Source organism: Diabrotica virgifera, chromosome 5 (genome assembly GCF_917563875.1).
Source record: "Diabrotica virgifera virgifera chromosome 5, PGI_DIABVI_V3a".
In the NCBI taxonomy this organism is placed as follows: domain Eukaryota; kingdom Metazoa; phylum Arthropoda; class Insecta; order Coleoptera; family Chrysomelidae; genus Diabrotica; species Diabrotica virgifera.
In genome coordinates, this window is record NC_065447.1 from 169,111,685 (window position 1) to 169,127,066 (window position 15,382).

The 15,382-nt window shown below is 32.2% G+C and overlaps 1 protein-coding gene across 1 annotated transcript in view; it reads right to left on the minus strand.

Annotated features, from left to right (window-relative positions):
- LOC126884545 (ribonuclease P protein subunit p40-like) overlaps nt 1-6,318 on the minus strand; it is a 55,931-nt gene extending 49,613 nt beyond the window's left edge. The window contains exons 1-3 of the mRNA XM_050650500.1: nt 6,120-6,318; nt 4,920-5,061; nt 4,705-4,869 (exon numbers count right to left, since the gene is read on the minus strand). Of these exons, the coding sequence (XP_050506457.1) occupies nt 4,705-4,869; nt 4,920-5,061; nt 6,120-6,239 (427 nt within the window). The 5' untranslated portion in view covers nt 6,240-6,318. The remainder of the gene's footprint in view (nt 1-4,704; nt 4,870-4,919; nt 5,062-6,119) is intronic.
- Nucleotides 6,319-15,382: the final 9,064 nt, after the last annotated feature.

Sequence of the window (15,382 nt, forward strand, 5' to 3'; positions counted from 1 at the left end):
GTGATGTAACCCTTATTGGGGTATTTTAAATATACCTTTTACAAAGGATCTTGTATTTTTTGGTATTAAAATTATTTTCAAGGTCTTTTTTGTAATTCACAAAACATTCTCTAGATAAAATATTACATTGACTAAGTACGTAACCTTGAAAACTCTATGTAATAACAGCGATTGCCAGTATTCTTGTAATTTTTGTGAGCTATTTTCTTTTGGATGATTAAATTTCTCAACTCAGCATTGAACCACTTTGGGAAAGTTGATACCTTACTTTTCTTTTTGGGCACAAAAAGATTTAATGCCATACTCAGAATATGATAGAAATTATGTACTGCAGTATTTATGTCATTTAAATTTAAATACTTGTGCCAATTGATAGGTCCCAAATAATTCTGTAAGCTAATATAATCAGCGTTTCTGAAATCATAGTAAAATTCTTGGCACAGTAAATTATTTGTAATGTACGATACAGGTAAATCTAAGGAGTATGGTTTGTGATGGGTAGATTCAGAAAAAATAGGATCTATTGCAGATGAAACTAGAATACTATCCACATTCGAAAATAGTAGATCTAAAAACTTATTATTAGAGTTAGGAATAGTAATATGTTGTTTAAAATCAAGGAAAGCATAACATTGTGCTACACTAGAAATGTTTTCATTCATCTGAGATGGTGATATATTATTTAAATCGGGAGTTATGTTAGCCAAGTTAAAATCACCAAAAATATAAAAGCTGCACTTATTATACTGAATTCTCAAATCTTAGTCAGTTGGAATTATGAAAACGTAGCTTTATTTTAGAAAAGTTTACTGAAAAATAGCAGTCATTTTAAAAACCACATATTGACTTGGTATGTTGTTTTATGAAAAAAGTACTATGTCAGGATCTACAGGGTATGATAGAAGGCGTTAGATATATTATGTACTTTAGCACCAAGACACAATAATTGGTCGCTCAAGCAATGCATTCCGTAAACAGTTTTATTCGTTTTTCTCAAAAGTGCTTCTCTTGTATATATTATGTGGTTTTTTAAATGACTGATTCAACCAGTTTTATTAATTTTTGACAATAAGGTAGATTTCACCCCTAAAAAATAATAGGCATACCTATATCAGCATAGGGTAGACTTTGAATTAGGGGATAAGAAGAGCTTATTTCCAAAATTTCATCAAAATCAATGCATTAGAATAGAAATCGGAGCTAATATCTTACTTTTGCTCTCATTGACTGGAGTAATTCTCATATCAATGACATTTATTTGATTTAAATGTAATTTAATTCAATAAATTGAATGATGGCACATTTGAATAAATAGCAGTGCACTGAACAAAAGGTAAGCTCCATCTTATTATCATGAAATTATAATTAAATTGGTCGTTTATTGTAACAATCTACAACGTTAAAAGTAGATGTTGCTCTATAGTTGTACATACTCTATGTAATGACAGTTTAGAAGTTGTAATGTAATGTCAAGAAAATAAGAAAATATAATGTCAGTTATGTTCAAGTAAAATGTTTTCCAATTGTCCTGTAATTGAGTGAATAAATAATCGTTGTTGGTCATTTAGTCAGCTCACCTAACTCAATTTATAACAGGTTATGGGCCCAACTCGCGTGGGAACTGAACAGGTGAAAAAATATGGCGACCAGCAATAACGATTATAAAATTCAAGTCGACAAACTTGAGGCTCCTGAAGACTGGGCAAAATTTAAATGGCACGTTTCGATGTTATTACGAGCGTATGCACTTGAAGACATTGTGAACGGTATGCGTAAGTGTCCCGAGGTTACTGAAAATTCAACTTCATTGGAAGTAGAGAAGCATCAACAATGGTTAAAAGACGATGCAAAAGCGGCAAGTTTGTTAGCAGGTACGCTAGGCAAAACTGTTGCCGAGTTCGTGTTGACATGTACTCACGCTAGTGAAATATGGGACAAATTACGTGCGCGATTTGAACGTAGTAGTACGCAACGGTTAAACATGTTAATTGAAGCCTTCTTTAGAGTCCAGCGTGATAAAAAAGAAGATATTAGTATACATGTTGCGGAGTTGCAGAAACTGTTTGTAGATTTGAATGATGAATTGCAGAAGCATGATGAAAATGTTTTATCCGAAAGAATGTTAAATGGTCGGATCTTATCAACTTTGGGTAAGGACTTTGATAATTTCAAAGATTTGTGGGACATGATACCATCAAAGAATCAAACTTTGAACTTATTGATTGAGAAATTGTGTGCCATTGAATTACGTGACCAAAGTACCACAGAATCTTTTGCGTTTGTTGCACGCAATAGCCCGACAGAAAAACACAAACAAAGCCAAAGTACAACTACTATGAAGTCAAAGAAATGTACATCGTGCAAAAGAGAAATTTCCATGTCACAAATGCAAGAAATTAGGCCATTGGGCGAGAGAGTGTCCATTGAAAAAATCTGCTGAGAATTTAGATAAGAATAAAAGTAATGATACTGTTTTTTTGTCCGTTGCTTTAAGTGCCTCATCTAGCAATTGTGTTATAACTGGAAAATGGTATTGTGACAGTGGAGCCACAAATCATATCACTACAGATAAGCAATATTTCTCATCTTATACAGAATTTGCTGAACCCGAAAAGATATCACTTGGTAAGAAGGGTGTATGTTTGTTAGCCCAAGGACAAGGAACGGTGAAAATTCAAATGCGTCTGAATAATAAATGGAAAGATGCTGAATTGAAGAATGTTTTTTATGTTCCTGAAGCAAGCGCTCATTTGTTTTCTGTGAAAGCTGTTGCGCAAAGGGAGTTCATTACAGTACTTGACGAAAAATGTGTAAATCTACATGATAAAAATACTCTTGAATCTGTAATTACTGGGTATAGTATTTTTACTACAAAAACGTTATTACGTAGGTCAAAATTTTTGACGTAAGAGAACTGTCAAAACATTAGAATGTGACTTTTCATTATTGCTATGTTTATTATAAACACGGCAATATGAAAAGTCACATTCTAATGTTTTGACAGTTCTCTTACGTCAAAAATTTTGACCTACGTAATAACGTTTTTGTAGTAAAAATACTATACTTCAGTAATGGCCTGTATGCACTTGATATACGTATTATGAAACCGACCAATACCATTCAAGCAAACTTAGTAGAGTCAACAGATATGTTACAAGTGTATCATGATCATGAAAGATTTGGTCATCAGCATAAGCAACACGTAAAGAAGGTCTTGAAGAAAATGAATATAGACATTGATGGGTGCAAAGAAATCTTTTGCGATGGATGTGCAATTGGAAAAATGCGTAGATTGCCATGCAGATGTGAATGGACCCATGTCTATAGAATCACTAGGAAGAGCATGTTATTACGTATGTTTTAAAGATGACTTTAGTAAGTTTCGGAAAGTTTTCTTTATGAAACACAAAAGTGAAGTATGTACCTTCTTAGAAAAAATTTTAAATGGAGCAAACACAAATGGCCATGTAGTAAAGCAACTGAGATGTGATGGAGGGAGAGAGTTTGACAACAGAAAGGTATCTGAACTTCTTGCGAGTAGAGGTATAGAGCATTGTATCACTCCACCCTATACACCTCAGCAGAATGGTGTTGCTGAAAGGCAAAACCGTACCATTGTAGAGTGTGCTCGTTCCATGTTAAACCCATGCAAGTTGTCCAAAGAATTGTGGGCAGAAGCATGCAATAATGCAGTGTATCTGCTGAATCGCACAGGAAAGTCATCAATTGAGAATAAAAGTCCCTATGAATTGTGGTATGGAAAGCCAGTTGGGAGTTTGAAACATTTAAGAATATTTGGCACTGAATGTTATGTTCACGTAAACAAAAATTTTCGCAGTAAATTTGATGACAAGGCGATACACGGTTATTTAGTTGGTTACGTGAATGACAGGGATGGTTTTAGAATATGGATTTCATCTGAAAGAAGAATCGTATCGAGCCACGACGTACGATTTAAACCTGAGGTTACATGCAATTTGCAAATTTTTGAAGATAAAGCCGAATCAGTGAACCAGAATCAGTCAGAATGTTTTTGTGTAAATGAAAACCCCGAAGAAGTGAAAAATGGTATCAATGAAATTGTGAAATCTAAGAATATGGAAAGTACAGAAAGTACGAGTGAAAATCAAGAAGTGAATAGAGAAGAAAGAAGCGATGATGGTGTTCAAGAATCTAAGAGTTACAATATGTGTGTTAGAAAGAAACCAAAATTGTTTGGCTTATCTACTTTTTACGTTGAGGGAGAGTGTAACAATATACAACGTTAAAAGTAGATGTTGCTCTATAGTTGTACATACTCTATGTAATGACAGTTTAGAAGTTGTAATGTAATGTCAAGAAAATAAGAAAATATAATGTCAGTTATGTTCAAGTAAATGTTTTCCAATTGTCCTGTAATTGAGTGAATTATAATCATTGTTGGTCATTTAGTCAGCTCACCTAACTCAATTTATAACAGAGAAATTGGTCATTTGATGTCCAAAAAAATCTATTTTGTTTTTTTTTGCATTTCTTACTAACAGTAGATGTAAAGTCACATGTTTCAAGAGTAACCGACCCTGTTTAACATTCTAAATGAACCTAGAGAGCTGAGAAATTTTTCTGAATCAAGAGAAATCTGGCAACTCTGAGATGTTTTTTGAATTCATCCACAACTTTGCTTTTGTGGACATGTCAGGTTTTTCAAACAACTGATCTACTTACTATATCTGTTTTCCAGTTTTTTAGTAAAGTGCGAAGAACTTCCATCTACTCCCAGGCATTGGTAGCTCTCCTTGTTCAAATTTAAGTGAAGCTTATTGTTTGGTGTGATTCCTACGCAATTATCACAGTCTATTCTAGTATTGATGCTGAGCAAGGTGAGTCTTCCTGAAATATAATATTTTAGAGGTATTATTTCTCAAGTTTTGTAAACTTACCATTTTGTGTAAAGCTGGACAAAAATTCGACATTCACTAAATCTACTAAACTAAAATCATATACTTTATAGAATATGGACTTGTCTCTGGAACTGTCAAGAACTTGATCTAATACAGTTGAATTTGATGCTATAATAGAAACCTGTGAATAAACAATTATTAAATATGTTTAAATTAAATTACAATTATTGTAAAAAATTATTGACTTCTCAATATTTTTTATATACAGAAGAACCTCTAAAATCTGAATCCCGCTAATAAAGCGCGTTTCCCAACCGGTGGGTGGCGACCCACTAGTGGGTCGCAGGCAGATTTCAGGTGGGTTTGTGGCATGGCTCTTACAGTAGCTTACATTATATATCATCATGGGTGAAGGATGGGCCACGAATACGAAAAAACATCAGGTGTTTCGCCAGACATAAAAGGTTGGGAACCACTGCGCTAATCCAAATGATCAGCAAATCCGAACCAATAGAAAGTAAAAAAATTAAATAATTCAAGACAAAAACTTAAAAAACATCATTATTATACAGAATGAAACCAGAAAATTCAACCATCTAGAATTAATAGGTCTTTGACTTGCTGACATTTTTCTGACGCATGGAGGTGTAGCAAATTGATGCAGCAATGTTAAACCATTTATACATAAACATTACATCGACCAGTAACGTAACAGAGTTCTGCTCCACATAATGTAGAGCCACACCCAGAGTTTTAGTGGCATCTGCATGTGACACTTATGGCAGAGAAACTTCTTCCTCGCTTTCTTCATCCTCATTAGGGTTGCCTTGAGGTTGAACCAAGTTTACAATATTTTCATCCATAAATTCTTGGTGCCCATTGTCGTCAGCTTCAATCCATTATATAATTGCACTTTCTTCTTCGTTTTCTCATCCTGTTGTTGTATGACTTCTAGGTCATCTTGTAAAGGAGAGCAGAAAAATGGAGCTTCTTCAAATTGTAAATCTAGCCTGTGAGTTAGCGACTAAACACAAACAGTGACACTGGCTCTACAGCAGTAACATCAATCTGAGATCAGCGGAAGAGGGAGAGAGACAGGTCAGCGACTTAAAATCAACGACAACGAAAGCTTTGAATTATTAGTTAGGCTAACTTTCGGATAATCAGAACAGACTGTCCCCCAATGCCCCAATTAGTTCGGATTTGCGGGTTCTACTGTATTTACTAATAACTACTTACCATATAATTATAATGCAAATTATTTAAAGTAGAATGATTTATGGGTAACTTTCCTTTAAATTTATCTATGGTAAATGAATAACCTGGCGCACTGAAATTAAAAACCTCTGGACTTTCCATATTTCTCCAATTAATTTAAATTTTGAACATTTCCTTGTCGTACACATAACCTATATTATTATGTTGTAGGGATGTTCGATACGTATCGATACTTTGAGGTATCGATACTTTATATTTCGATACTCGATATTTTGTACCGATACATTAGTTGGTATCGATACATCGAATCATAATATCGTATCGAACATTTAACCCCTTATCATCCTTATAGAATAGAATAGAATAGAAATATGCTTTATTGTCATGAAAAATTTAACAATTTTATAGACAAAGCTTACAAGAATCATAAATAAGAACAATAACAAATAACAAATACAATTTACTAAAATGATATAAATCGTCTATATAAATAAAAATAATAAAGAGAAACAAAAAAAACAGTAACAATCTATTGCAAAATTTAGAAAAAAATTGCAAATTGCATATTCTACCTTAAGAAATTTAATAAGTTAAGTTAAGCTGCTGCATATGACACTCAAATATAGATTAAGATTATGTTATGCAATACCTTTTGCAACACCGGTTTGGAGAATTATTATGCTCTCGAACTATTTGGGAATTTAATGACGGTTTGAAGTTAAAATTTTTGAATAAAAGGAAGAAAGAAAGCCATTTAACTTTTAGCATTTCAGGGAAATAGAGAACTACGTAATGTCAACAAAAAATGCAAATATCCTAAATCCTAACGTTTGTCAACAATATAAATAGAAATAACAACAAAGGACAAAGAGTATAGCAAATATCCTAAATCCTAACGTTTGTCAACAATATAAATAGAAATAACAACAAAGGACAAAGAGTATAGCCAAAGAATACGTGGGTGTGTTAGTATTCTTTGGTATAGCCAGGCAAGGGATTATCATTTCTGTAGAAATTTTATTACCGTAAAATGAGGAATCTTTTAATAAAAGGTCTTTGTCCTCTATTTTCCTTGAATAGAGGTTGGTGGGCCAGGCCAGGGGGCCTGATTCTAAATCAAATTTCGACCAAAAACAAGTCGCTTTCAATATGGCGACGGTTGAAATGCGATTGTGCGAGCCTTGTGGATTTTAGTTGAACTAACGAAGTGACGTCATGAAATAGCGACTATCGAAATTAATAGCGACTTTAAAAAGGGTGTTGATATTATAATTTCGACTCTCGAAATTATTTGACACCGAGATGAATGAATACGGCTTTTCATCGATTGTCATTTGTTTCGAGCCTCTGTCATGTGTCACATTAGTCACATAATATTAATATATCTACGACATACCGACATACGTCTTTGGTTTGTATCATTGGAAATGCCAATAACGTACGACGTAGATATATTAATATTATATGACACATGACAGAAGCACGAAACAAATGACTGTGAATGAAAAGCCCTATGGCCAAAAGCGAGGTTAGGTTTAGTTTAGATGTGTTTTGTTTATTTCTTGCAAGGAAAACTAAAGCAAAAGGTATTATAATATAGCTGGGTTTAATTGTGCTTGTTTTGAGGAATTAGATAGAATAGTATTAAATTAGAAATATAATAATTGAGAATGTCCACAACATGAATCATCAACTCAATGAAAGATGTAAGGTAATAATCTGGGAAAATTAGTAAAAAACAAGAAAAATTAATTACCAGCTATTTTATTGCTGGACATGCTGAAATCAAATCTTAAGATTTCCTATATTAGTAATATAGCTGTGCAAAGTCCACAGAAAGTGTGCTATTTTGTTTATAAACAAATTAGCGCTCCGAAATCTTTTTTTTTATTATTGCTCTATAACTCCGAAAATTTTAACTTTAAACCAAAACACTCACATAAAAATTGACAGTAATTTAATTCTGCACATTGATAATTTATTCCAATTTCCTTCGACGGAAATTTTCCTCGGAAAATTCGGGTTTTCCAAACAAAATCTTTCATTTTCAACTAAAATTTGAGGGAAGTAATTATTTATCAATAATTAAATAATTTGGTGACAGTGACATAAATCTTTTTTGTTATAAGTGTCTTGAAGATATGAAAATTTGTATGTACAAAGAGGACCGGAATTAAAAGGTATCTAATGGTTCAAAGATTAAAATCCTGTTGTTTATAACTCTGTCGCAAATGCCGGTCAAATTTGACCGGTTATACCTGGAATCACTCCTCGCAATTCAATTTGTTTTCTTCGAAAAGGACACAGAAGCCGTGCCCTTTTCAACAGCGTTAACTTAATTTAATTAAATCTAATATTTTCTGAGGGGTTCTATTTGTTTATAAGCCAAAAATTTGTTTCTTTATAACATTCCTGAGACCGCTCAAATGGTCCAATTTCAATCCTGTAAGGTACGTTGAATAGGTATAGTGCTTTTTTATACGAAAATCATAGTTATTCTGGTGTATCATAATCTTTCTGGTTATTATTTCGACCGAAATTTTTTAATTAACATTTTAATTATTGCTAAACTATTGGTTAGATTGTCGCCGGTCTCCTGATATACAGAGAGGGGCTAAATTATGGAATAAATTCATTTTCTCTAAAATGGACGATTTTAGAGAAAAATCCCGAAACAGGTCGATTTTTATTTTTAAATTAAATTTCTTGGCATATATTTCAAACTAGTGACGTCATCCATCCGAGCGTGATGACGTAATCGATTATTTTTTTAAATAGGAATAGGGGTTCGTGTTGTAGCTCATTTACAAAGGCGTTCAATTCTCTATTCAGTATTATAAACATTAATATCATTATTTATACAGGGAGGCCAAAAAAATTTTTGAATTAAATTAATTGACGCAAGAAGAAGAATGCATGTACCTAATTTATTTAACTCAAAATACATTCTATTGCTGTCAGAAAATAGAAAAAAATGTTTATTTTGCAAATAAACATTGCTTTTAGCTTAAATTAAATGTTCAAACTGCCAATAGGTAGGAGGGAGGCTGTTTGTGTTTTAATTTAAGCGAAAAGAAATGCTTATTTGTGAAATAAACCTTTTCTTCTATTTTCTGACAGCAGTACAATGTATTTTGAGTTAAATAAATTACATACATTCTTCTTTTTGCGCCAATTAATTTAATTCAAAAATTTTTTTTGGCAACCCTGTATAAATACCTAATGATAATAATGTTTATATTACTGAATAGAGAATTGAACGCCCTTTCAAATGACCTACCACACGACCCCTATTCCCATTAACAAAATTATCGATTACGTCATCACGCTCAGATGGATGACGTCACTAGTAAGAAATATATGCCAAAAAATTGTAATTTAAAAATAAAAATCGACCTCTTTTGGGATTTTGCTCCAAAATCGTCCGTTTTAAAGAAATGAATTTATTCCATAATTTAGCCCCTCTGTATAATCTACTATAATAAATCTTTCATGTCATCAATTATTTAATTATTGATAAATAATTAGGTACTTCCCTAAAATTTTAATTGAAAATTGCAGATTTTTTGGGAAAACTCGGATTTTCTGAGTAAAATTTTTGTTGAAGGAAATCGGAAAAAAAAATAACTTTGTGCAGAACTAAATTACGGTGAATTTTTATTTGAGTGTTTTTGGCTCAAAGGAAAAATTTTAGGAGTTACAGACCACTAATTGAAAAATAAAGAAGATTTAGAAGTGCTAATTTGTTTATAAATAAAATAACACACTTTCTGCGGACTTAAGTAACGCATAAATTCGTTATTTCGTAAACTGGTTACTTTAAGGAAAATTCCCGAAACACGTCGATTTTTATTTTTAAATTACGGTTTTTTGGCATATATATCATACTAGTGAAGTCATCCATCTGGGCGTGATGACGTAATCGATGATTTTTTTAAATGAGAATAGGGGTCATATGATAGCTCATTTAAAAGGGTATTCAATTCTCTATCCAAGAATATAAACATTAACATAATTATTTATACAGTGTGTTCAAAAAACATTTTTTAATTAAAATAAGTGAGACAAAAAGAAGAATATAATGTAATTATTTAATTCAAAATACATTTTACTACTGTCAGTATACAGAAAAAAATTTTATTTGACAAATAAACATTGATTTGCGTTTAAACGAAATGTTCAAACTGCCAAGCGACAGGTGGGTAGCAGCTTTAACATTGAATTTAAGCAAAAAACAATATTTATTTCTCAAATAAACATTTTTTTCCTGTTTTCTAACAACAGTAAAACGTATTTTGAATTAAATAAATTACGTACATTCTTCTTTTTGTTTCAATTATTTTAATTAAAAAAATGTTTTTTGAACACCTTGTATAAATAATTAGGTAAATGTTTATATTAGTGAATAGAGAATTGAATACCCTTTCAAATGAGCTATCACATGACCATTCTCATTTAAAAAAATCATCGATTACGTCATCGCGCCCAGATGGATGACGTCACTAGTATGATATATGTGCCAAAAAATCTGAATCTAAAAATAAAAATCGACCCGTTTCAGGATTTTTCATTAATGTCGCTGGTTTACGAAATAATGAATTTATGCGTTACTTTATGGACGCACTGTATATGCAATCTTAAAATTCGATTTTAGCAATAAAATAGCAGGTAAATAATTTTTCCCAAAAATGGCATTTTTTTCGATAATTTTCCCAGACTATCAACAAGTTCCAATAAACGGGAGCGCCAACCCAAATTCTGAGCAGTCTCAACATGATAAGGTTAATATCCCCAGTTGGAACTAATATCGAAATGAATAAGAATCGCTATACTCTGCGGCTGTCATGGCGGTGTCGAAATGAAATTGTGCAGGGCCCCAGGTTGCCTGCACGTGGTGACGTGGTCAGAGTCAGCGTGCTCTGTATTTTAATTTTATTACAATAAAGGACGGACTCCATACTGCGCATGCGTATATGTCAAAATAAAGACATCGATATTTTGTACCGATACTTGGAGTATCGATACTTTTGAGTACGATATCATAGGGTATCGATACAGAACCTAACAATACGTATCGATACGATGTATCGATACTTTGGTGAGTATCGAACATCCCTATTATGTTGTTTCTTGTTTCTTCTTTTTTCGCAATTCAATTCCCAATATTCAAAACAATGTTGTTTTTAAGAGGATCGGTACGTATTTTTGGCTGCAATGCTATTCAAATGGGGATTCATTTTTTTCGAATCCTGAGAAAACTAATAAGTATTTTTGAAAAATTTTAACGCAGAATGAAAGATCACGTTATTAGCGAGGGCCGAAAGTCCCTGAGAACTTCTATAATCTTTATTTTAATAAGTTACAGGGGTGAAAACTAAAGGCGGCTGCACAATTGCCCGGGAACGGGAACGAGAACGGAAACGGGAAAAAATTTAACCTCTATGTAAATGAATGTTGTAGGTTGTAGATGCACAATAACCGAGAACGAGAAGCTGTCCGGTAACGGGAACAGGAAAGTTGACCATGTTTTAAAGGCGGCTGCACAATTGACCGGGAACGGGAACGAGAACGGAAACGGGAACGAGAACGGAAACTGAAAGCATCAGCAGATTCACAATTAAATGGTAAACAGGTAAACAGCTGTTTTGTGTCACTGTCAGTTGTGCTGTTAAATTATTTTTCTTCTCAAAATGAATTTTGTGGAACGATCTTTTTCTAATTTTATTAAAAGAAAATGTCTGTTAACTATAAAAATATGGATTTATTTGATGACGAGCTTTTAATATTTTCGTTTTTTATGATCTTAGAACTTTACACAATATGTGTGCAATCACAAAGGTTTGTCAGTATAAAGATAAAAAGCATATCATTCAAATATTTATATTATTATTATGTATCTAATTACCATATAAGTACGTACTATGATCTACAATCTACATCAATCATAGGGATGAGGACATTTTTTCCAATAAAGAAATCAATCGTTCGTCATTTATTTTAATACAACAATTATTGTCACTAAAACTTGGTCACACATTTCTAACAAATTTTTATTGGGCATTTGACAGTATTTTTAATACTGCCTTCTGATTGGTTCCGGGAATACAACGGCAACGAGAAAGTTAAAACATGGTCAACTTTCCCGTTCCCGTTACCGGACAGCTTCTCGTTCTCGGTGATTGTGCATCTACAACATTAATTTACGTTGAGGTTAACTTTTTTCCCGTTCCCGTTTCCGTTCTCGTTCCCGTTCCCGGGCAATTGTGCAGCCGCCTTAACTTTCTCGTTCCCGTTGTATTCCCGGAACCAATCAGAAGGCAGTATTAAAAATACTGTCAAATGCCCAATAAAAATTTGTTATTAGAAGTGTGTGATCAAGTTTTAGTGACAATTTTTATACATTTTGCATTAAAATAAATGACGAACGATTGATTTCTTTATTGGAAAAATGTCCTCATCCGTATGATTGATGTAGATCATAGTACATACTTATATGGTAATTAGATACAATAATAATATAAATATTTGAATGATATGCTTTTTATCTTTATGCTGACAAACCTTTGCGATTGCACACATATTGTGTAAATTAGTTCCAAGATTATAAAAAACGAAAATATTATAAAAGCTCGTCATCAAATAAATCCATATTTTTAGAGTTAACAGACATGTTCTTTTAATAAAATTAGAAAAAGATCGTTCCACAAAATTTATTTTGAGAAGAAAAATAATTAATAGCACAAGTGACAGTGACACAAAACAGCTGTTTACCATTTAATTGTGAATCTGCTGATGCTTTCAGTTTCCGTTCTCGTTCCCGTTTCAGTTCTCGTTCCCGTTCCCGGTCAATTGTGCAGCCGCCTTAAGAGAAAATTTAGTGTGATTTTTAATTTCAAATATATCATTCAAAATAAACTTTTTATTTATTCTAAGGGACTTTCGGCCCTCGGTAATAATTTAGTCTTTCATTCTGCGTTTAAATTTTTCAAAAATATTTATTGGTTTTTTCAGGATTCGAAAAAAATAAACACAATGCCGTGGTAATATTTTCCAAATCTATCTTTGTCTTACAACGCACTCAGCCAGCCGAATAAAATATTGTCAGCATATACCGGGTGTCCACTTATATTTTCCCCCATTTTAACTGCCTATAACTTCTAAACGGCTCAAGATAGAAATATGCGGTTTCCGCTGAAATGTTTTATTTTAGTGAAAGTTTTGTCTGAATGGATTGAATTTTTCATATCGCTTTCAAATACGAAAAAAAAAATTGCGGATTTTTGAAAAAAACGTTGTTGACTTTTTTTTAATGCAACACCCAGTATATTTTTTTGTAAATTGAAAGAAATGTCATTGACCTATCCAGTGATATAAAGTTTTTCAAAATCGGTTGTCAAATCACTGAGTAATTAATTTTTAAAATGAGGTGTGCAACGTGGATATCACATACCTAAATAACATAACTGAGCAAAATGATATTATGTTATGTGATTTCCACATTGCATCTCTCATTTTAAAAATTAATTTCTCAGTCATTTGGCAACCGATTTTAAAAAATTTTATATCGTTGGATAGGTAAATTACCGTTTTTTCAAGATACAAAAAAATACTGGGTGTTTTAATAAAAAAAGTCAACGTTTTTTTTTTGAAAAATCCGCCATTTTTTATTTAAAAGCGATATAAAAAATGGTCACTTCCCTAAAAACTTGAAAAAACGGTCATTTGTCTATCAAGCGATATGAAAATTTTTAAAATCGGTTGTCAAATGATTGAGCAATTAATTTCTAAAATGAGAGATGCAATGTGGAAATCACATAACTTGGTTAAGTCCACTTTACATTACATCAACAATAATTGAATAAGAAATTGACAACAAGTTATTCAAGGTCAAATTTGGCTTATACAAAACACAATTCTACATCCAATTTTGCAGTGAATAAAAAGAAAATAAAGAAATTTGACAAAATAAAACATATCCAATTGTTCTATTTCATCAAATTCCTTCATTTTCATTTACAAACCATACATTTTTTACAGCTCAAATTTGGCCTTGAATAACTTTGTCAATTTATTGTTGATGTAAAGTGGACATTAGTTATGTTATTTAGGTATGTGATATCCACGTTGCACCTCTCAATTTAAAAATTAATTACTCAGTGATTTGACAACCGATTTTGAAAAACTTTATATCGCTAGATAGATGAATGACCTTTCTTTCAATTTACAAAAGAATATACTGGGTGTTCCATTAAAAAAAGTCAACAACGTTTTTTTCAAAAATCCGCCATATTTTATTTCGTATTTGAAACCGATATAAAAAATTCAATCCATAGACAAAACTTTTAGACAAATAGCAGTTATCCAAGAACATTCAAAAGCCATCTCTTTAAATTAATGATGGCATCTTCAAGTAGAATGGAATGAAATTATATTAGTAATGTTTACATATATCCATACCAGTGTGAATTTTACTACACGTAATTTGCCGTGTAAAGACAGAAAAAGTAGGGATAAACGTAAAATATTTGCAACAATATCCATTTTATAAATTACATTGTATTTACATATCGTAATAGACATAATTGAAATAAAGCCCGTCGCAATTGGCTCCGTGCGTCTCCCCTCTACGTACAGTCACGTGATACGCTGTCAGATTTTGTAAGGACGTTTTAACATTGAGTCTTATGGGATTATTTTGTTAAACTTGAATATTTTATTTTGTAGTGATAATAACCGAATACAATTGTTAGAATTCATTAGTTATTAATTTATACTGTAATTTATAGTGCAACAAAATATTTTCTTTTTCGTTAATAAATATTTATTGACATAAACTGCGATAGTGAGGTTATGCATACAAAATCAAACTGATAATCAATATTGGAAAGTGAAGAATTTATAGTGCGTTTTTATTTTCTGTTTATATTAATACATAATATCACTAGCGTGACACGATATTTTTTTAAATGTCTCATTTAAACATACACAAAGCGTCCTTATAAAATTTCAAAAAACCGCCACCATGAGCAGGTCGGTCGATTTTGCTTTGACACTTTGTTAACGCTCGGAGCGAATACAAAATGGTCAAAAATGCACAAAACACTCGGAAATGGTCGGAAATATAAAATATATCGTTAAAAATAACATTTTTCCAAAAGTTAAATTAGTTCATTTGTCACGTTCAATGAACTGTCAATACGGATGGAATAGGCAGGAGCAGCCACGATACAAGAGAGAGGTCCTAGAGAGAGACAGACAAGGTGCTGGAAACTTTGACAGGCCGT